General features: G+C 44.7%; 1 protein-coding gene across 1 annotated transcript; it reads left to right on the forward strand.

The window, feature by feature from the left end:
* Nucleotides 1-177: 177 nt before the first annotated feature.
* Nucleotides 178-15,794, forward strand: rnf150a (ring finger protein 150a). The gene is made up of 7 exons (XM_070988201.1): nucleotides 178-834; nucleotides 9,533-9,783; nucleotides 10,970-11,041; nucleotides 11,226-11,308; nucleotides 11,482-11,578; nucleotides 11,696-11,906; nucleotides 15,544-15,794. Exons 1-7 carry the CDS (start codon nucleotides 231-233, stop codon nucleotides 15,657-15,659), a joined length of 1,434 nt encoding a protein of 477 aa, XP_070844302.1. The 5' UTR covers nucleotides 178-230; the 3' UTR covers nucleotides 15,660-15,794.
* Nucleotides 15,795-20,938: the final 5,144 nt, after the last annotated feature.

Raw genomic sequence — 20,938 nt, forward strand, 5'->3', positions numbered from 1 at the left:
CTTGGGTGATAGTTTACATATTTATGATATTTATGGCTCCACATGCCACGGAGCGTCCGAGGAGCTTTGGCCACGCCCGGGTCACGTGCTCATGAGCGCTGAGCCAATCCAGAGCGAGGACGGCAGACAGCTCACGGTGAACAACAACACACGGCGTCGTCCTCTCCTGCAGGCGGTGGTGTGCGGCGCACTCCTGCACGGAGCTCACAAACTCTCAGGACACCCCGTCCATGAGGGTTGCTGTCCGGCTCTGGCTCGTGTGCAAGGCGGAGGTTTTAGCGCGCACCTCCTGTAAAAAGACCGAGGGACGCGTTGCGAGCCTCCCAGTGAGGAGGAGACCCGGAGCGCGTCATCCATCCCGAACCGGCCGCACACTCACAATGGCAGCGTCCCTCATCCGAGCGTGCCGCAGTCTGGCGCTCTCGACGTGGCTGCTGTCGTTCTGTTTCGTCCACTTGCTGTGCCTGGACTTCACGGTGGCAGAGAAAGAGGAGTGGTACACGGCTTTTGTCAACATCACCTACCTGGACCCCGTCACTTCCGAGGTCAGGACGGAGAAAACCGAGTGCGGTCGGTATGGCGAGCACTCGCCCAAGAAAGAAGCCAGAGGTCTGGTCCTGGTGCCGTCCCTCCTGCAGGACAGACAGGCGTGCGACCCGAACGTCAGGTTCCCCCCCGTCCCTCCCAGCACCGCCTGGGTGGCGTTGGTGGCTGCGGGGAATTGTACATACCGAGAGAAAATCCGGAACGCTGCGCACCACAACGCCTCTGCGGTGGTCATATACAACGTGGGCTCCGGCAGTGCCAACGACACTATAACGATGCCCCATCCAGGTAAGTGTCGAGCTGCAGGAGTCCTCCTCAGACAGTGTTTCCCTGTCATGATGCCTGCCCGACGGAGGCCTGAGAGTGAGCTGCTTCTGAAGTGTTGATCTGCTCTGACCGAGATTAATGGTTTTCATCCCCCCTGCTGAGGTCCCGGGGCTCTTCTGCATCCCTGTAATCAGCTAAATAATCAATTTGTTTCCCGATAAAGTAAAAAAGTGCTCTGGCTCTGCAAGCAGATGGGCTGATCCACTGTTTGATGACAAGTCTGATCTCAAGCGTGGGTGCAGCCTTTGAAGGCCATGTGATGATATAGTAACACCTGTTTTTTATACCTGAATTTCAGATTCCTGCGTTACCACAAATCACAAATCACAAACGAATCCTCAGCCGTCTAAATGCAGACAGTCAGACAGAGCACAGATCTGATTTGATGCCAGCTTTTGGTTCACGACAGTGCTCGATATTCAGCGCCACAGACACACATCAGCTGGTGCCAAAACAGTCCTGAGGATCAATACCCAACATTTTACCAGAGGGTGCAGTCTCTAACACTGACTTTAAACTGCACACAACTTCCCTTTTCCACTCAGGTTTCTTCCACTCTGCTTATTTTCTCTTCCAGGAGAAATAAACTTTATGCACTAACAATCCCAACGGCAAAAAAAGTTGAGACGCTGCGTGAAACGTAGATAAAAACAGAACACAATCATCTGCAAACAATCTGTGTTTATGACAACAGTGCTCCCGAGTCCATGTGTTAATCTCCTGTACCCACTCATGTGTTCACAAAGTGGTGAACTTCGCTCCGTCCTTTATGAGCGACTGAGCCTTTCCAGGATGCCCCTTTCATACTCAAACATGTTGCTGCATCAGATTCACAATAAGCAGATATTTACAAAAATCAGTGAAGCTGCTGAGGTCCAACATCAGACATATCGTCTTTGTGCTGCTTTCAAGGACTAGCGAGTTATCACATGCTGTTTTATATTATGTTTTGTACATCGTCCCAACATTTTTGGAAATGGGCTCATGAGATAATAAACTTCATGTGAAGAAGAGGAAAAACCACAAACATGGAGCCCAAAGACAGCAGCACAGAATATGAAATGAGTTCGTCTTTTTTGCTGGATGTAAATCGGGACATTCATAAATGCTGACAGTTGAGCTGATGAATAAGAATATCAGATATTCGTCACTTCGCTGCAGCACAAGCGTGTGTCTAGTTTGGCTGCTTTACTGTGCAGATTCCTGAAAAAGCATTTACCATGAAACGTGCCAAGAAGCTCACAGACGGCAAACATGTAACTACAGACTGAAGTCCTCGTGAAGCCCAGAGTCTGCCCTTCACGGCTGTCTACATGAATATGAATTAAGAAAAGAACCACTGTAATCAACGTGGAAACATACAATTTAAAACTTTGCCGACAAGCACAGGCTGCAGCCGAGTGGCTCCTGAAGACAGAGCGTAAGAACATCAAAGCCCACCTGTGGACTGAACGCTCACCACCACCGCATACATTTAAGAGGTGAAAAATGTAAATGAACACTGTAAAGTCAACACTTCCAGCGCACCCTTGGACACGATCCATGTCAAAATGTCCTGAAAACCCAGGCCTCACATTCAGGAGTCACATTTAAAGAGCTCCAGGTGGAGTCATATGTTTGCTACCTGTTCATGACGTTTGACCAGAAATTTTGCAGCTCACAAAGAATATGCTGACGTTTTCATGTGCTTACTCTGCAAAATTACATTTAAAACGTACCTTAGAGGAAGACGAAGTTTAGTTGAACTGGGAGGCTCATGGCGTCACTGGGGAGATTCCTCTTCAGTGTGCATGCTCATTTTTCAACATTCAGTTTTTGTCACCCCCACTTTTATTGTTTTAGGTTGATTTTCTTACCTGAACAGTTTTCTGCTCCAGAACAGATGAGACCAGATCTGAGTTGATGAAAATGCTCACCTGAGGCTGCCTCAGGTGTGACTGCGACCTTTAGTTTTGTCTCCATCCTTGTTGGTAAAGGTTGTCTGGTCTGTATGCAGCCTGAAAGGAAAACCTGCAGGCACTACTCAGGGCTGAAGATCAGGTAATGCAAGCAGTACTCATTATGGTATAACACTTTTTTGTACATTCAGAGTACCTTCATGCCCTTCATCCACAGACTCTCAACATACTGGAGGTGGAAATGGTGTCTCAGTCTGTTGGGAGGACCAGTCTGTGGCAGACTTTTCATACCTAAACACATCTCCTCCTCCTCCTCTGAATTACGCCGCTCTGTGTTGCGTTCACTGTCCTCCATCTTTGTTTTTGTTGCCTTCATGCAAATTTCCTACCTGCCTCCGTGCAGAAGAAGTCAGTGCAGCACAACAAAACAAACCTAAGAGCATAATTTGAAGCTCTCTGTGTTTTCACGTGGTCACGAGGCTCATTAAAACTAATTGAATTGAACAGCAGCGATAAGACGGTAACGCACTGAGCTCTGTCCGCTAAAGATGCAAATACGACATTATCTATCGTAAAGCATCAGGTATTCATGAAGGATTACCGCATTAACAACACAGGTTTACTCAGCATGTGTATTACTACTGCTGTGTCAAAAACAACCTCTTTCCACAAGCTCTCCTCGTGCTTTTATGAATGTTGTGACACCTTATTGATCTTCTTTGGGATTTTTTCTGTTGGTTCAATGATCCTGGAAGTGCTAGATAATCCGTTTTTGGCTCATCAGCACACACACCTGCAGACACGGGGGCTCGGATGCTCGTTCTGATCGGTATAGTGGTGTCTTGTCTTGCCGCTGTGCTCTTATACTTTGGATTCTTTTCTTCTTATTTTGTTGTTTGTTTGTTGTTGTGTAGATACAGCACGTTTATCCTTTCATCCCCTTCAGTAGTAACTCTGCAGCTCTCCTTGAGGTGGAAAAAACCTTTTTTTTCCAAGCTTGCTAAGCAGTTAATATGATTTTTTTTAGTTTTAGACTTTAACTCTTGATGTCAGCCCTCAATTCTATTATAGGAACGCCATTTTTAACACATTAGATTATTATTTGTGAGAGTGGAGCTTGACTTTGAGGCCTTCCACCGTCGCTGTGAGCAGAGCCTTGTTTTCCACTTGACTCGTATTTCCATTGGAAATGGGCTCTCAGCTTGGTGATAGTTTCCATAAAGGTGTGGCTGACCAGACGACTGCACCTGTGCCGGACAACAGCACAATGTGCGGGCGGCTGTTTGACAGAAGGATCTGCACAGAAACAGATGTTCAAACACAAAGCGCCTGCTGGCGTGGTGGCCAGTTGATTGTGAGATGCTTTTAACCAAATGGTCTCTTTGTAGCGCAGTGTCACAGCTCATGATAAGCTGGTAATTTAAACTCTGAAAGCTTTCACTCAAATTCACTAGCTTGTCTGGTAGCACCACCGGGACAAGCTGATAAGCATCAACAACTTTACTCTCTTCATGCAGTTTATAACCAAAGCTGCACCAGTTCAGCTTTCAGCTCATTGTTTTTCTTTTAGGAGCAGCAGTTTTTCTGATTTGGTCTGCTGTCGCCACTCTCGCTGGTCTTCTTTCCACCTGCAGCAGACACCTGTTTCCACCAAACAAACACGTAGCAGCAGACAGACAGGAAGTCAGAGAGTGATCAGAAAGGAGGATTTAGCTGCTTAAGTGCCAGATATTTGTCTCAAGGGTTGGTGGAGACCAAAGCGAAGCTAAAAATAGAGTGAATTCACCAGGTGGCCAGACACACAGCCTCACACGAATGCTAATGCTGCTCTGCGTCTGCTAGCTGTGTAAACAGGCAGCTGTTTGCGAACACGTTTGGCTCACAACATGATGATACTGTATGCGAGTGTTGTGTTTACAGCCTCCCCCAGTGTCTCGTTACAAGAAGAAGAAGAAGTCAGGTGATGCAGTTTCAAATGCATGTTTGCTGTTTAGCAGGTCGCTCACTTGTGATTGAATACTTTCCACTCATGTTTTGCTGTTATTCCTTGAGTGTTTGACCGCTGAACATCCTCTTTTTCTCCTCTGTTCTTGGAGTAGCAAACAGCTCCAGTGCATCACATTATCTGCAGGAAAGCAGAAAAGGCAGCAGCCTATTTCAAAGAACTGCCCTGCTTTGAGCCATGACGTTAATATAAACTGAGGCGCTGTAAGAGGCAGAAACGGCGGCCAGGAGAGGTGTGATGATGAAGAGTACAGTGACAAAGGAACAGGTCTGAATGTGTTTGACTGAGGCTGCCAGAGACAGAGCGGAGGGCTTTCCTGTCCAGAGCCAACACAGCTGGGCTGTAACATCCACAGTCACCAGAGCCAGAAACCGCTCGTGGCCTGGCTTCATTATTGAAGCCCGAGCTGTGTCAAAGTCATGTTCAACCTTGGACCATAAAGCCAGGTCAGATATTATCTCACATCACTGTTTTAAACTCTGCAGCCTTTTCCTGTGAAAGCTCCAGGAAACTTTACCGCTTGAATAATAGAGCGTATTCAATCATCCAGAGGTGCTTATTTGTTTTCTTGCTGATAATTACAGTAGAAGAGAGGATTGATGCTGATACCGCTCATATCTGTACGGTAAACAGGCAGCTGAGGCCAGCAGTGGATTAGCATAGCTTAGCATAAAGACTGGAAACAAGGGCAAACAGAGAACCTGGCAGTGGTCAAAGGTGAAAAAACCCAACAAGCACCTCTTGTTGTTTTTTGTGTTTTCAAGCTGTGCAAAATTTAGAAAACAACTTCTTGCTGTTTTATGGTTGCCGACGGTCCAGACTGTTTCATCAGAGCAGTAACTTCCTGGAGTCTCTGCTGGTTGCCTGGCAACTGCTTCAGATCTTGTACGGGTGAATCAAAGATGCAGCGTGCTAATGTTTAAGCTGTCACAGAATCACCAGGCCAGGTCATGCTAAGCTAAGCTAACCACCTGTTGGTTTCAGCTATAAGAGCGGAATCAAACTTCTCAAGGAAGCTTATAAGCGTATTTCCAAAAATGCTAGGCCTTTCACCAGCGACTCTAAAGCTTTTTGTATGACCTCAGATGATGAAGCCGCGGCTCGGGTTAGCACATGGCTGTTCATTCTAAAGTAGCCTGTGCCTCAGTGTTAGCAAACCAAAGGCCTGCTGATGAAACGAACAGAACAATTAACCCATTCAGCGTTTATTCCTCTTTGCTTCCACATCACTTCACCAGTTCAGCCTCAGTCTCAGACATTGCCCTCCTGTTTTAGCAGCAGCTATTTTTGTCCGCTCTGACTGCGTCACAGTGAACAGAGGAAGGAGATAAGAGTCGAGGCTTAGGGAAATCTTACATGACTTGTTATGCCTTTCCTTATTTCTGCAGGCTATGAAGCTAAAGTTGGCAATACACAGGCGTGTTTTAGAGTCAACGGGCTGAAATCATTTGCGTTAATGTGGTTTATCTTGTGTTGACAAACAGAGAAATAACTCAGTGAGCCTCAGTTGTCCTCACTTGCACTTGTAATTTTAATACAAAACAGACGCAGTCATCTACCAAAGGCTGAAACATCTCAGCACATCATACGTCTTCATAAAGCAACCAGGGATCACACCACAGTCCCCAGCACTGCTGTCGGGGGGACTGGTACTCCTCTGAGGTCGTCTTATCTTTACCTCCAGGCAACAATAAAACAGCAAAGTGTGAAGAAGTTTGAGGCTCAAAACACAGATTAAACCATTCCTTTGTGATCAGTATTGAATTAAATTAATAAAAACTAGGATTCAGACTTTGATTTTGTCAGTAAGTCTTTAGAATTAGCTTGTGTTATTAGGGAAGGCAGATAAAAGAGCATCTTCACGTGGTGGCCAAGTTCCTCCGCTGTGGTTAAGAGGATAATGTACTGCTGCGCTCCAGGTTGTATAAATGTGAGGAATCAGACAAGTCGTTATCATCTCACCGCTTCCTGATTGATCAGCTGCTGAAAAGATAACAGGTAGTGAAAATCTGGATGGACATCAGCCCATATTTTTGGGTCAAACAGTATATTTGATGAACTGATAGCTACTGGTGCAAACTTGATTTTATCCAGTTTGTTTTACTTCCAGCCTTAAATACGTTTGTGTAACACGATTAATAGTCATTTTAGCAATGGTTGAATACATTTGAGCATTTGAGCTTCCCACCCTGAGCCTAACATCATGTCAATATGGGCTGTATACTTCTTAATCCACCTATTTCAAAGCCTCATGCTCATCTTATTTACATATTTTACACCAGTGAGAAAGACATAGGTGCACAGTTCAGTGAAGTGCGGCAGCTCGTGAGCTGAGATTCTGTGTAGACGCCGTTGTTCTGCAGCGCGTTGCCATCTGTTTGCTCTCCAAACACAAGCCTTTGTTTTCTCTGTCACTGTTTGTCGCAGGATTTGCTTCGTAAGCTCAAACATACATGCACTCATTTCGAGGGAGCAGCCACCATAAACACAAGGATAAACCTTTGTGTTAACAGTGGAGATAGTCGCAGCTGGATTACTGTGTGGCTGCAGGTCGGTAAGGATCTGGCTGTTTCTGCAGAGCAGAGCACACAAAGTGCTTTGTAGCCAGTTCCTCCATATACATAACACATTGTTACTTGAAGCATTTGTTTAATTGTTAAGAATTCTGCAGCCAAATATGTAAACTGTATTGTGCTATAACCATTTCTTCAAGAATTTCACTTTTGAGCCAAGAAACTCATGGATGATGCTAATTCTTGCATATGCATGAAAACAAAATGGTCCAAAAGATATGATTTCAGTCTGACTTCTCAGTCCTGGTCATATAAAATGCAGCAGCTGCAACAAACCTGTTACATAAATGGATTTGTTAGCATGACAGCAATAGTGCTCTGCAGCCACATCCTGAACATGTAGCATATCTGTTGTATTCAAAGCCTTTAGCTCCTCTGAAAAAACACAAACATCCTATTTTCTTACTTCAGCCTAGAAAGTAATGCTAAAATAGCTCTGTGCAGGTCTCTGTGCAGTGCATGAGGGTTTGTTCTGGTGTTTGGATCTGTCAGGCTGCACAGGAGGTGCGGCTGGTGATGGCAGGTTGAATAAAGCTTCTGTTCATGGCGACTGATAGAAGGAGAGAAGCACCACAGAGAGCCAGTGTGACTCGAACAGGCGGCAGAAGGAAAATGATGTAACAGTTTCAGGCTTTTGATGCTCGTTCCTGGAAGCACCAACCTGCCAGCTGAGCAGAAGAGCCTTTTTATTCCCTCATTGTGTCTAAAAACTACAGAGTTGTTGAAGCTGTAAGTGTCCTTTGTTCATTATAGACATCTGCAGATAAAATGGAACAGAGCCTGAAGGAAACAGGATTTTGGGAGACGAGTACTGATAATGATATCTGAGAGTTAGAAATCTGATGATGACATGTCAGAAACCATTTAGAAATTACCTGAACACGTCTATGTACTGCAGTTTTTGGTTATTTATCCCCAGATTTGTTACTGATACCATCATTTCTTGATAGAGAATATCAAGCGGCATCAGCCGGACTTTTTTTTATGTTTGTCTACATCAGAGCTGAAATAATTAGCCAGTTGATCAGTTGATTAGCAGAAAATTAATTGTTAGCTATTTCAATAATCTATTAACTGTTAAAATCAAATCTAATAAGGCAACGATTATGCAAGTCTTCCAGCTTCTGAAATGTGATGCTTTGCTCAGACAAAAACATTAAATAGAAATTAATTGATTAATTAAATAAACAGATTTATCACATTATGTCACTTTGTAAAAAGATATTAAAGCTAAAATTATATTTTTTAAGCTCTCAGTGGTCAAAATCAGGCCAGCAGCAACAGTAACATTTCTTAAGAGTGTTAGCCGTAGAGGCCGAAGGCAAAGCTTATCTGTCACCACAGGACACTGAACAGTTCAGAGGGTGAGAAGAAGCACCGTGTTAGCTAATGCTAATGCTAGGAGCCCCTGATGGGAGTGCTTTCTGTCATGCAATCCCATAGAAGTCCTGTCCCATAAACGCATCGTTCCTCCTTGACATCCTCGAGGTGCAGGAGTTAAAAGACGCTCGATGACTCTGCAGTGCAAAAGCTTTCATCGTGCACGACATGCAAAGCAACAGAAGGTTGCTCGCAGGAAGCCTCTTACATAGACAGCAAGGCTTTAGTTGGTCTGTCTGGTCTAAGCTCCCAGGACCTGAGTTTTAACAGCTGCTCTGCTTTAAAGCACAATTCTTTACATCTCAGGGCTGGAGGCTGGACGTCCGGCTGCTTACCGTGTAAAGAAGATTTCAGAGCATTTGCACATTGCTGTTATTATTAAGCAACCAAAGCTGTATGCAGGAACAGCATTTTGGTGTTTGGTGCTCTTTCTTGTAAAGCACTTTGCAATTCCTGTATGAAAGGTGCCATACAAGTAAAGTTTATCATGATTATTATTATTATTATTATTATTATTATGTTGTATTTTCTGTAAATTTTAGCTCACTGAGTGCTATCTCATAGAAAAATACTATATTCTCTTCATCTATTTCATTTTGATTTAATGATTTTGTCTGAAAAACATCTTTGAAGATGTCTAAAATAAGTCTAAAGGAACGTTCATGATCCACCTTGTGAGACATGTGTGTACTAGTAGACTTTAAACTGCTCAAACTGCCGTGCTGAGTGACTCCGGTGTCTTCAGAGACAGCGGTGACTTTGATTCACAAGCGTCTAACCTGGTACTTCCTGTGTGTGCGTAGGTACAGGCGACATCGTGGCCATTATGATCCCAGAGCCTAAAGGTCGTGAGATCGTGGCCTTGCTGGAGCAGCACGTCGTCATCACGTTGCACATCACCATAGGAACCCGTAACCTGCAGAAGTACGTGAGCAGAACGTCGGTAGTGTTTGTCTCCATCTCCTTCATCGTTCTCATGATCATCTCCCTCGCCTGGCTCGTCTTCTACTATATCCAGAGGTTCCGCTACGCTAATGCACGAGACCGCAACCAGGTATGACTGTGTGCACTTTGTGTAACCAAAGCAGAACTCTGAGCTGATGTTTATGTGCCTTACAGAGACACTGACGGTGCCGTGGTGCCGTGGCCTCGCTCGTGACATTGACACTTGCATTTTTCCATCTGCCGAGAGCAGACAGCTGTTCGAACAGAGACGTGGCAAACCAGTGAACCATCAACCCGCTCAGCTTTTTGGCCCTTTGAGCCGACAATGCAAATACTTACTATTGCCGTCTCTTTATGACGAATGGCCGCCTCTGACGCTCATGTGACGTCTGTAATGGCAACTCCTCAGCGCGCCTGTTATGATAGGGGCCGGTGCCGTGACAACCACTGTTTGCGTTCTCACTTTCAATTATGTTGATTTAAGTTGTACAAAGAATTCAGCCATATTGAACAATTCTGCTCTCAATTTAATTTTAAGGTACAACAGTTAAAGTCTGATAATTACCACTTAGCAGTCAGTTCTGTGGCTCTGTCGCCAGCTGTTCTTCCAGTGTTTCTTTATGCTAAGAAACAGCCAAGAAACCTTGTTTAATCATGTTTCTGAAACAGATCAAAGGATCGTATCCCTGTCGGTCCAAAAATCAACCAGAAAGAGATTCCACGTTCACAGATTTCCCCTTGATTTACCTGTAATCACCAGGCAGCCATCCATTTGTCCAATTAACTGCTGCTTGAGTAAAAGATTTATAGGCATTAAAGAGACAGTTTGTTAGTCTCCAGGAAATCAGTGCCTCTAAAAAACAGTTTAAGACACATTTGGCCTCATTGTTGCACACACCACCGCAGCAGCCAGCTCCCTTTACACGCTTCAACCGTCCATGCAGTAACGACTTCCAAGAGTTGGAGCTGGTTGCTTTGTGTCACAACTCTTATTTTGAAAGTCACATTGTGTTAAAAGTGACTGGTCTACAGTTTGTCCAGATCCTCGTCATGTCAGTTAACTGGTTTTCTACCTACAGCCCAGTGTTTTATACTCTCATCTATTTGCCTAACACGCGGTAGATGTCGAATCCAAAGCCTACAGCGTGATGTTTGAACATGTGTATTTACTGTACACGAACAGACCAATGAGATACCTGCTGCTGAGTCAGTGATGTTTGTTTTTTTTTGGGGGGGGGGGGGTGTCCACTGTTAAAAACCTGCTGGTGTCAGTAATAAAGTTTTTATGTCTGCAGAGACGTTTGGGAGATGCTGCCAAAAAGGCCATCAGTAAGCTGCAAGTACGCACCATTAAGAAAGGAGACAAGGTAAATGATGGTTCCTGCGCTGCAACAAGAACATTTCACATAAACTTTAAAGCGTGTTTAGTTACACAGTGAGTCCAAAAGTATGCATGCGTTTACGGACAGGAAACATTTGAATTATACTTATTTTATTTGGTACCTAAATGGAAATTTAGTGTCTTTACTGTTTCTGTGTTCTGTGTTTTAGGAGACAGAGTCAGACTTTGACAACTGTGCAGTTTGCATCGAAGGTTATAAGCCTAATGACGTTGTCAGGATATTACCATGCAGGTAAGTTTGTTTGTTTGATCTTTGCTGGACACACTGGAACTTCAAAGTTCGGTGTGTCTGTTGACACGAAGGCAGAAAGTCAGCACATGCACCGTAGCTGCCGATGCCTACACACTTCACTGTGTTTCAGCTCTCATCTTTCAGATGTTTTACTTGCCTCCTTGTTTTGTCAGGCATGTCTTCCATAAGCACTGTGTAGACCCGTGGCTACAAGACCACCGGACGTGCCCCATGTGTAAAATGAACATCCTCAAAGCTTTGGGAATCCCAGTAAGGTCCTTTACATCCGTGCATATTAAAAAATCTTAGGCTAAACTGTGAAGTGCAAAACATTAAATGACTACAGCATGCAGCAGAGTGCCTCTAAGAGTAATTTTTGTGTTCCAGCTCAACGCAGACTGCACAGACGATATTCCTCCAGACTACGAGTCTGTCGGGGGTCCACCCACCAACCCCATCAGCGGGGCGAGCGAAATCACCGTTAACGAGAGCTCGGTGGTTCTGGATCCAGCCGGAAGAGTGATAGGCCTGCAGCAGCTCCATCCTAATGCAGAGACAGAACCTCAGGCAGGGGAGGAGAGCCACACCGTCGCCAGCAGTAAGTCACTCATTCACAACACCGAGCTAATGAGCCAACTGTTTGACGTATAGCTAAGATGGGAAGTTCAGTTTTTTATCCAAAGTTAACACCACCTGCTCTGCAGCGTGTGTGCTCTGCTTGAAAGTAGTTTGGGGCAATATAACATCCTGCAAAAGAAACATGAAACAGGATTTTCTGTCTTTCTGTCTCCCATCCCCCAGAGAGCGTATAACCCTTAGTTAGTTTATTCTGCGGTCTCATTCAGGCCAGCAGCCACAGATCCTCCTGGGCGGGAAAGAACAATGTTCCCTGTGCAGAAACTGACAACCTAACCCACATACAACCAAAATAGTTGTTATGTTAAAATTCGTTGCACATTTCAGCACCTGTTCCTTTGACTGATGACTGTTGAACATCTGCTAGCTATCAGCGCTAGCGTCCCTCCATGCACGTGCTCATACACGTGCTTCTTCAGCCATTTAGCATCTGAAGCCAGAGCATTTCCAAAGAAGAGGGACGGAGCCGGAGCTTTAAAGCTTTTGAGTCACATCTGCTGCGAGTGGATGGAGGAAATAACTGGAAGATTTAAGTAAGATTACTAAAGGTTTACTAAAGGTAAGATTACTAAAGAACAACTAAGAAGAAGAGAAAGAAACATTTAGCTGATGTTGGGCTTAAAAGATAAAGCTCTCATTTTTATGCCAAAACAGTAAATCCATTAAACAGGAAATAATAAATTCGACAGGCCAGTTATGGTGCATGGGTTTAATGACAGTGGAAATTTTTGCAAATTGCCTCTGGTCAGTCCGGCTTGATGTAAGTACACTTCAAATGGTTTTATTGTTGTTCCTGCTATTTTTTGAGCACTCAAGTCTGGTTATGATCAGCGTGGGGTTTATAATTAAACTTTTAATGTGTTTGAAGACCAGGAGGAACAGAGTGGAACGTAAAGCAAAGACGTCTGATTAAAGTGTGCTGAAGTGCTGCTGCTCGGCACGTCAGACTGACTCCAGGCACAAACACTGTCCACACGCTCACATCCAAGATTAAACACTGTAATTTGTAAAAACAACTTTGATAAGATGGATGTGGTGTTGTTTGTGTTTAGAAGTGATGTGACTGATTATTCCTAAAAAGTATATATGAAGAAACCAGAAACAAAGTCAGACACAATCCTGATGAAAGCAAGATAGTGGAACTTTTGGGGAGTAATGGATGTTATTCATATTATACTGGAGAAGATGAAACTTTCTCTTCAATATTTTAAGCAAGATAAGTGTAATATGGTTTGTTTGTTACACGTGGAAAAAGCAAAGGAAGTACCATGCAAAAGTTTGGGCACCCCAAGAGATTTGAGCTCTCGTAACTTTTATAAAGGTCTGTGACATAAATTAGCTTGATGGCGCTGTGGCGTGTTGGCAGTCATCATTAGGACCAAGACCAAGTGATGCTAACATAAGAGCTTTATAAATGCTGCGACTCCTCAAAGCTTGTCACAACAGTCAGCAGCCATGAGCTCCTCCAAGCAGCTGCCCACCACTCTGAAAATTAAAATAACTGATGAGAAGGCTACAAGAAGGTAGCAAAGTGTTTTCAAGACCAGGAAAGCTTTCAGAAAGAGCTGCTTGTAGGATTGATAGAAAGGCAAATCAAACCCCCCCTCGGTGGTGGTGCTCTGTTCTGCTGTGCAGCAACACCTGCACAAATGTGAGCTTCATGTAAGAGCCATCAGAAGAAACCTGTCCTTCGTCCTCACCACAAAATTCAGCGTCAGGTGTTTGCAAAGGTATGCAAAATAAGCCTGAAGTCCTGATGAAGATAAAACAGAACTTTTTGACCACAATAAGCAAAGCTATGTTTGGACAGGTTGATGGTGATGCTACACACACCTCAAAATCCACAATGGACCACCTCAAGAGGCAGAAGCTGAAGGTTTTGCCATGGTCCTCACAGTCCCACAACCTAAACATCATCAGAAATCTGTGGATGGACCTGAAAAGAGCAGTGCAAGCAAGACGGCCCAAGAGTCTCACAGAGCTCGAAGCCCTTTGCTGCATGTCATTCCCACTCGCTCCCCCTTTCCTGTCTCAGTTCTGCTTCCACAGGAATGGATTCGATGTTTATGTGATGGAGGCAAAAATATAAGGCTGATATTTGTTCTGCTAAATAGTGAACATTAAAAAAATACATCATTGTGATGTAGTACTCTCCAGCAAAGGGACTTTTCTTCAGGGCACTCAGAAGTGAAAAGAGATGTGTTTACGTCTGTGTGCTCGACAGGCAGTAGATCTGCTTGTCACAAGATATTCTCCTCAAGGCTAATTAGTATCTAAATTAGAAGCAATGTGTTGCATGTCACAGCGCTATTGAGCTAACGGAGACGATGTCACTGACAGGCAGTTAGCATGAGATGAACAAGCCGATCTGTCAGGATTTCGGCTGCTGCGCTTTGGCAGTGATGGAGGGCAGATCGTGTGGCATCCTTAGCCTGAATAATGAGCGCTGTCGTCAACGGTATTGCAGCAATCATTCTTTCCAGAGTCAGCCATTTGCTGTGTGTGTGCTGCAATCAGGCTCCCAGAAAAAGAGCTGATTTTGTAGAAGGAAAGTGGGACTTGCTTGTTGCTGTCTGGGTTTTTTTTTTTTTGAACACATTGTTCACATGCCTGTATGTGCACTGACAGTGAGTTATTGGTCTTTGGAGTAATTCCTCCCCCATGAGAAGATTCCTTTTCCAAGAGATGGAGAGGACTTTAAAGCTTCAGCTGAAGCAAATAGGAGGCTGCAGAAGTCTAAAGGTGTCAGTATGATCAAAGCGAATCAGTTCGTATGATGTTGCTTTGCTTAACAGCCACATTCAAAAGCCCGCCATCCAAATGTTGAGCGAACTGAAAATGAATTTCCAAATGCTGCAAAACCAAATGCTAATTAATCCAGGTTTCCATTCACAAGTGAATATTAGGAGTGCAGCGCATCAGGACAAACAGCTGGTGACTAATTCTTTAGTCAGATGCCATTGAACCACTGCAGAAGAAGAAGAAGATGTAATTAACAGAACACACCTTGAGACAGTCTTTACTCAAGATTTTCATGGTGTTGCAGACACGAGTCTCAGAAACAGTAACAGTGAAAGCTGACACAGACGCTGTTAGACCACCAGACAAACACCGTGGTTGAAGCATATTGAAGCCTTAAATTATCCAGATTAAGTGGGTTTTTTCCAGAGTTACAGTCCGGAGGTCAAAATTCCCTCTCGTGATTTTCTACTAAAAAAAAAATAACTTTCAAAAATATGCACTTGGTTTGGCTGCAGAAGCCTTGAATTAGTGTCAGATTCGCTTTAGCTTATTTGCAGCCTGCATTTTGTCACCTACAGTTCAGTGAGTATGTGAGTGTTTTACCAAGACAGACCGGAATCAAAGTTAACGTATTCTTTAAAGCAGCTCTAATCTGCACACAGGACATCCACAGCTTCACCGTTCTGGTTCACTCTCCTGCTCTCATGGCGTCACTTTCGGCCACATATCAGCTTAAAGGTGATGATGCTGTTCCGCCTTCTTTAAAGGACTTGACTGTGGAACATTGTCCCCGTTCAGAGACACTGCCGTAACTGTAACCTGTCATAATGAATTACTTCCCTGTTTCCTCCCCTCAGGTGAACACCACCCTCCGCTCAGCAGTGATTCAGACACTTCCATCATGGCCGTGGAGGTGGGCATGTCCGAGGTCGAGCTGTCCACCGAGCCGGAATGCGAGGTGGACAAATCTTGACCCAGTTGACACTGAGAAAAAAAACATGAATCACCACGAAAAAGAGGACGAGAGCAGGACTGAGTGACCGGGGGCCCCCACAAGTTTGCCGCATCTTCGACCCCCCCCCGGAGGATGTGACTTCTCAGAAGACGGGCGAATGAGCAACACAAACACAGCAGCACAAAAACACCCAGCTGTGTCTCCTGCACCTGCGGACATGTTGCCTGCTCGTTTTCTAGCAGTCACGTCTCCTCGTTTTGTTGGTTTGACTGCCGCGGTGACCAGACAGCCAATCGCAGCTCTCTCCTTGTGGTGGCCCAGTTTTTGTCCACGTAGTCTTTTCACATCCTTAAACTCCGGCATCTGAAATGCACACACAGTGTTGTAGCCCTTCACGGCACCGAGGAGGCTGAATTAGTTTCTCCTCGCTCTGGCAACCTAAAAACCTGCTGCTGGACACATCAGCAGAGGAGCAGCAGGGCCTCCTTAATGCCAGCGTGCAGCTTTAATTTTTCCAAAAACAAGTGCAGATTGATTGATTTCTTGGTACGAGATCACTGCCAACAAAAGTTTTACTGTTGTGATGGATATATAGCACGTACAGAGCCTGTATCAGCAGTCCCTAACAGCTGGTGTGAACGCCCACCAGCAGTTTTTCAGCTTCAGACGTGGGTACATGTTGTTATCCCTTTGACCTGAAGCGTATGTCTTTAAGCTTGTGTGGTCATGTGACGTTTGAGGAATATTTATGCACATGTTTTGCTGCAATTTCTGAATTTTAAATCTGTTTCTGTTACTGTTTTGTGACACCTTCACTTCTGTCTTACCAACTGAATATTCCTGCCGTCGAGAGGAAATAAGCAAACACAACGCAGATTTTTCTGGCCTCACGTTTGACAATCAAAGCTCGCCACCAAGCAGTTTGAAGTGATGTCATCCACTGCCGTGCGAGGCTGCCGCAGAGCCGCAGGTTATCACAACGCGTGACGCTGGGTGTCCGTCCTGCTGTCTGTTGGGAGGGAAGCGCTCGTGTCTGTGTTCACGCCGCTGCTGAACACAGCTGGCAGCAGCAGTTGTCAGCTGGCAGCGTTCACAAACTTCCTACACTTGTCAAACCAGCCAATATGTCAAAAAGTCTCTGTGCCAAGATTATCAGTGGCATTTTAAACAATGTAGTTGTTTCTCATGATTCCTGTGGCTGTCAAACAGACTGAATCTGTTCATGATATCAAAGCGTGGAAGCAACACGAGGACTTGGATGGTTTAAACTGTTTGCTGCGGAGGAAAAGACGGAGCTATGGATTTCCCGACAAATGCAACGCATTTGAAATGGTCGTGGTTTTCATTTGAGGAATCTGAAGGAAAGCTTACAGGATGAAGATGTTTACAGTTGTGGAAATTCTTGAGAAGTTTTGTTTGGACCGTGTCCACATCGAGCCGGCTAATTTTAGAAAATGACATGCATGCAGGCCCAGTGTGTTCTGGGTTAGGGGTTTCGCAAAGATCCATCCATCCATTGGCTATGCCTGACTATCCCTTTCGGGGTTGCGGGGGGGCTGGAGCCTATCCCAGCTGTCATTGGGCGAGAGGTGGGGTACACCCTGGACCAGTCGCCAGCCGATCGCAGGGCAACATATACATAGACACACAATCATTCACGCTCACACTCACACCTAAGGGCAATTTAGAGTTACCAATTAAGCTACAGTAATGAGCATGTTTTTGGTCTGTGGGAGGAAGCCGGAGTGCTTGGAGAGAACCCACACATGCACGAGAAGAACATGCAAACTTCACACAGAAAGGCCCCGCCCCACCCGGGGATCGAACCGGCGACCTTCTTGCTCTGAGGCACGCACACTACCTGCTGCTCCACCGTGCTGCGTTTTCGCAAAGATCCCCGCAAAAATCATTTCTTATTCTTCATCCTCGGTCACAAACGGCAGAACTGCATCACAGCTAACGCATGCTAAGAAATGAATTGCTGGTTACTCTGCTGAGGTGAAGCACCTGTTGGAGCCATTTCTCTTATTTTAAACACAGTGCACGTTCAAGGGAGCAACATCATCTGGTGGTTTAACCTTAATCTTAATTAAAAGCCCAAGAATAAAGAAGGTTGCCACTCAGGTTTTTTAATAGCTTTCAACAGTGAATTGAATGTAGAAATTGCAAACGTGGAGTCATCTTGATCAGCCTTTTTTTTGGAGTTTGAGTTTAAACTTTTCTCGCCACCACAGCCACCAAGAACAGCAGCGAGTAACTCAGCAAACAGGAAGCACTTGAAGAACTCTGTCCTTGGGTGAGAAGAGCAGCAGCTCAGCGCAGACCAGGGCCCAAACAAAGACGCGTTTTTTAGATTTAGCCGGCGTGGTGCGGACGTGCTTTTCGACTCCTGTGGTGGTGCTGACTGTTAACTCACACTCCTCACCTCTTACAGTTCGTAGTAGAATTCATTCTCTACTTTCCCCCGTTGTCCTGTCACTCATCCTCCGAAACACTTTTCAGTAACGTCACACTGAGCGAGAGCGCCGGGATCCAACGCTCGCTTGGATCTGTTTACTCGCACATTCTTTAGACTTGCACACTGATGAAGTGCAGACCCGCCGACTGACTCCATGGAGCCAGTGGAATTTAACTGGGCCTTTTCACTTCCAGTCATTGTTTCCATTCTGACCTGCAGCCACTTGGACTGTGTTATGTAACACGCACATGTGCACACTCCCCTGTTTGGGTCAATCATTGAAGGAGCTTTGAATGTAGGTGCAGGGGCGAATGTTTCGGGGTTTCATGAAAGTGTTTGTGTTTGGGGGGACGCTTCATGTCTTTCTCTTCTCTTGTGAGACTGTATGCTCTTGGCTGAAGCAGCTTCATGTCCGCTCACAACACTTTCCAGATAAGTTGCTGAAGAAGTTGGAATATTTTGGTTCTGACAGCAGTGTTTAATAGTGAAATACTGCCTGCAGCTGGGAAAAAGCTCCACAGTTTTCACATTACCTCACTTTATATTCAACTATTAGCACACACTGACTGTTTTTACACGTAACAGACAATTTCAACATGACTGAAATGTGTGGAAGCATTCATGAATGTACATTTTCATATACTGTCTTTTAGAGAATATGGAGGTAGTGGCCTGGTTTACCTCTAGCTTTGTGTTGTGGAGATGAAGGTGGAGGATGATTGTGATTCCTGCCAGCACGTTACAGACACAGATGATGAAGTATCATCCAGCCTAATCTGGACCTTTAAGCCTCTTTATGTTTCATCAGCTCACAGGAACAACGACAGCACAATACATAAATAACCCAGAAACACCAAACAGCACCATCGTCTGCTGCTCTCCCCGTCCGACTTGTTCGTTCTTGCCGGCCCTCGCTTTGACTTCACGAGTCCTCTGTCATCCCGATTCCTGCTCACATTTACACACAAACTTCACAGCGACTGTGTGTCCAACCGACCGTTTGTTTGGTCGACGTAGCACCAAGATAAAGCAAAGCACACCTGTTTTCTGGCTGGATACTGCCCAACGGAGTGAGTGTGTCTAAAGGTGGATTAAGGCCTTTTTTCTACACAGCGACCTAAAAATGATGTGACAATGCTGTGAGGACGTCTCTGTTTTGTCTGTTTACAGTGTTTCAACAGCAGCTCTTTGGTAGGAATAGAGTTTAGAGGAGTTTTGGTGTACTACATGTAAAGGCATTCAAAATCCTTATGAAGTAACACAAGATTGCTGTCCTGATGGTAACACTTGATTTTATGTGTCCTTGAAGCTGCAGTAGGTAAGATGGAGAAGAGAGCAGACTTAGCCTGAAAATTTGAACCAATACAAGTTCACGTCACTCCCCCTCCCTCTCTGCTGCACTCATGTCCTGCCTCCAAGCCCCTCCTCCCTGCGGAGTGTGTGCGGCTGCCATGACAACCAGTAACGTTAGCCTTAGCATTGGAAACAAGCTAACTCTGCCCAGCCGCTACATCACAGTCGCTAACATACCGTACGCGCTGCTGAGTGTTACTGTAACAATCACCATATTAGCTTTCTGGTTATTTGTTGTCTTAGCCATATATGCTGTTGTTGGCGGCGGCGTTATGGGCAGTTTCTCCTTTGTGATTGGCTATTGCTCCGCCTTAGCTTCCACCCGCCTCCTGACGCCACTCAAATAGCTGTTCGCCTGAGCGGCAGTTAGCAGCATGAGCGGAGGAGGGGGCGGTTCGCAGCGTGTGAGTAGTGATTGACAGATGTCAGACACTCTCAGACGCTCCTCTAGCTCTGATTGGTTGTTTTGAGTCAGGCGCAGGCGCGGTGGATTCTTGCCAATCACAGTAGAAGCAGTAGGTGGGATCAATGGAGCTGTTTTTTGTTTTTTTTTCACAGATTGCATGTTTCGCGTACTGCTGTCTGGGTATAGGGACAGTTTTATGACAAAAAAAAAAAATAATAATAATTTTATACAAGTTACCTACTGCAGCTTTGATTTTTAATTTGCATCAAGTTTCCATCAAGCTTTAGTCATTTTATTTGTTTATCTGTCAGGGATTGTCTTCATTAATCAACAAATGAGCCAGAGTTTGTGGTCAGTTGTTAAAGATGCACCTTAAGAACGGATTAAAACAACATACTGAATAAGCACAAAACAGCACATCCAGTAAAAAGCATCACAGTATAACACATGGTAGTTATCTACAGTCCTTACTAAAGAGTAATTACGAAATGTTAAATGAATGAATTGAATGTGCCAACTTGACACTGTCTCTGTTTCCTTAAAATTAGAACCAAATTATGTTTTTAGTCAAAGGAAATTTTTTGGAAGTTTTTAAAATGTACTCTGAAATTCTGGACCTGTAAATTAAAGTGCTAGCCAACAGTTTTATAGTGAATCAAACCTCTCATGTGTTTCACTTTGTGCTCTAGTCACATGTGTTTCCTTCAGTTGGTGTAAACTTTCCTCTCTTGCACTTTATCCCTGCAGTGATGGGGAGCGGCTGAGCTGAACGACTCCAGAAAGTCTTTTTTAATGTAAAGCTTTTGAGGAAGAGGGCTACAGTATTGAACATGGCACACGACTAAGCTGTTGCTTGTTGTATAATGTTGTGATCTTTTATCTGTACTGTTGTGTATGGGGGGGGGGTATCAATATATTGTACACTATACCCAGCAGAAATAACAGCATTGCTATTTTGTGATATAAAAGAGTTGTAAGTCTGGTTAGTGGCGTCTGTGTCCTCTTCTTGTATCGTGATGTCCATGCAGGAATATCTTTGATTGAGATTTACAGTAAATTTGAATCAGGTTTTTCTGATTC

This window comes from Chaetodon trifascialis, chromosome 2 (genome assembly GCF_039877785.1).
Source record: "Chaetodon trifascialis isolate fChaTrf1 chromosome 2, fChaTrf1.hap1, whole genome shotgun sequence".
NCBI classification, from domain to species: domain Eukaryota; kingdom Metazoa; phylum Chordata; class Actinopteri; order Chaetodontiformes; family Chaetodontidae; genus Chaetodon; species Chaetodon trifascialis.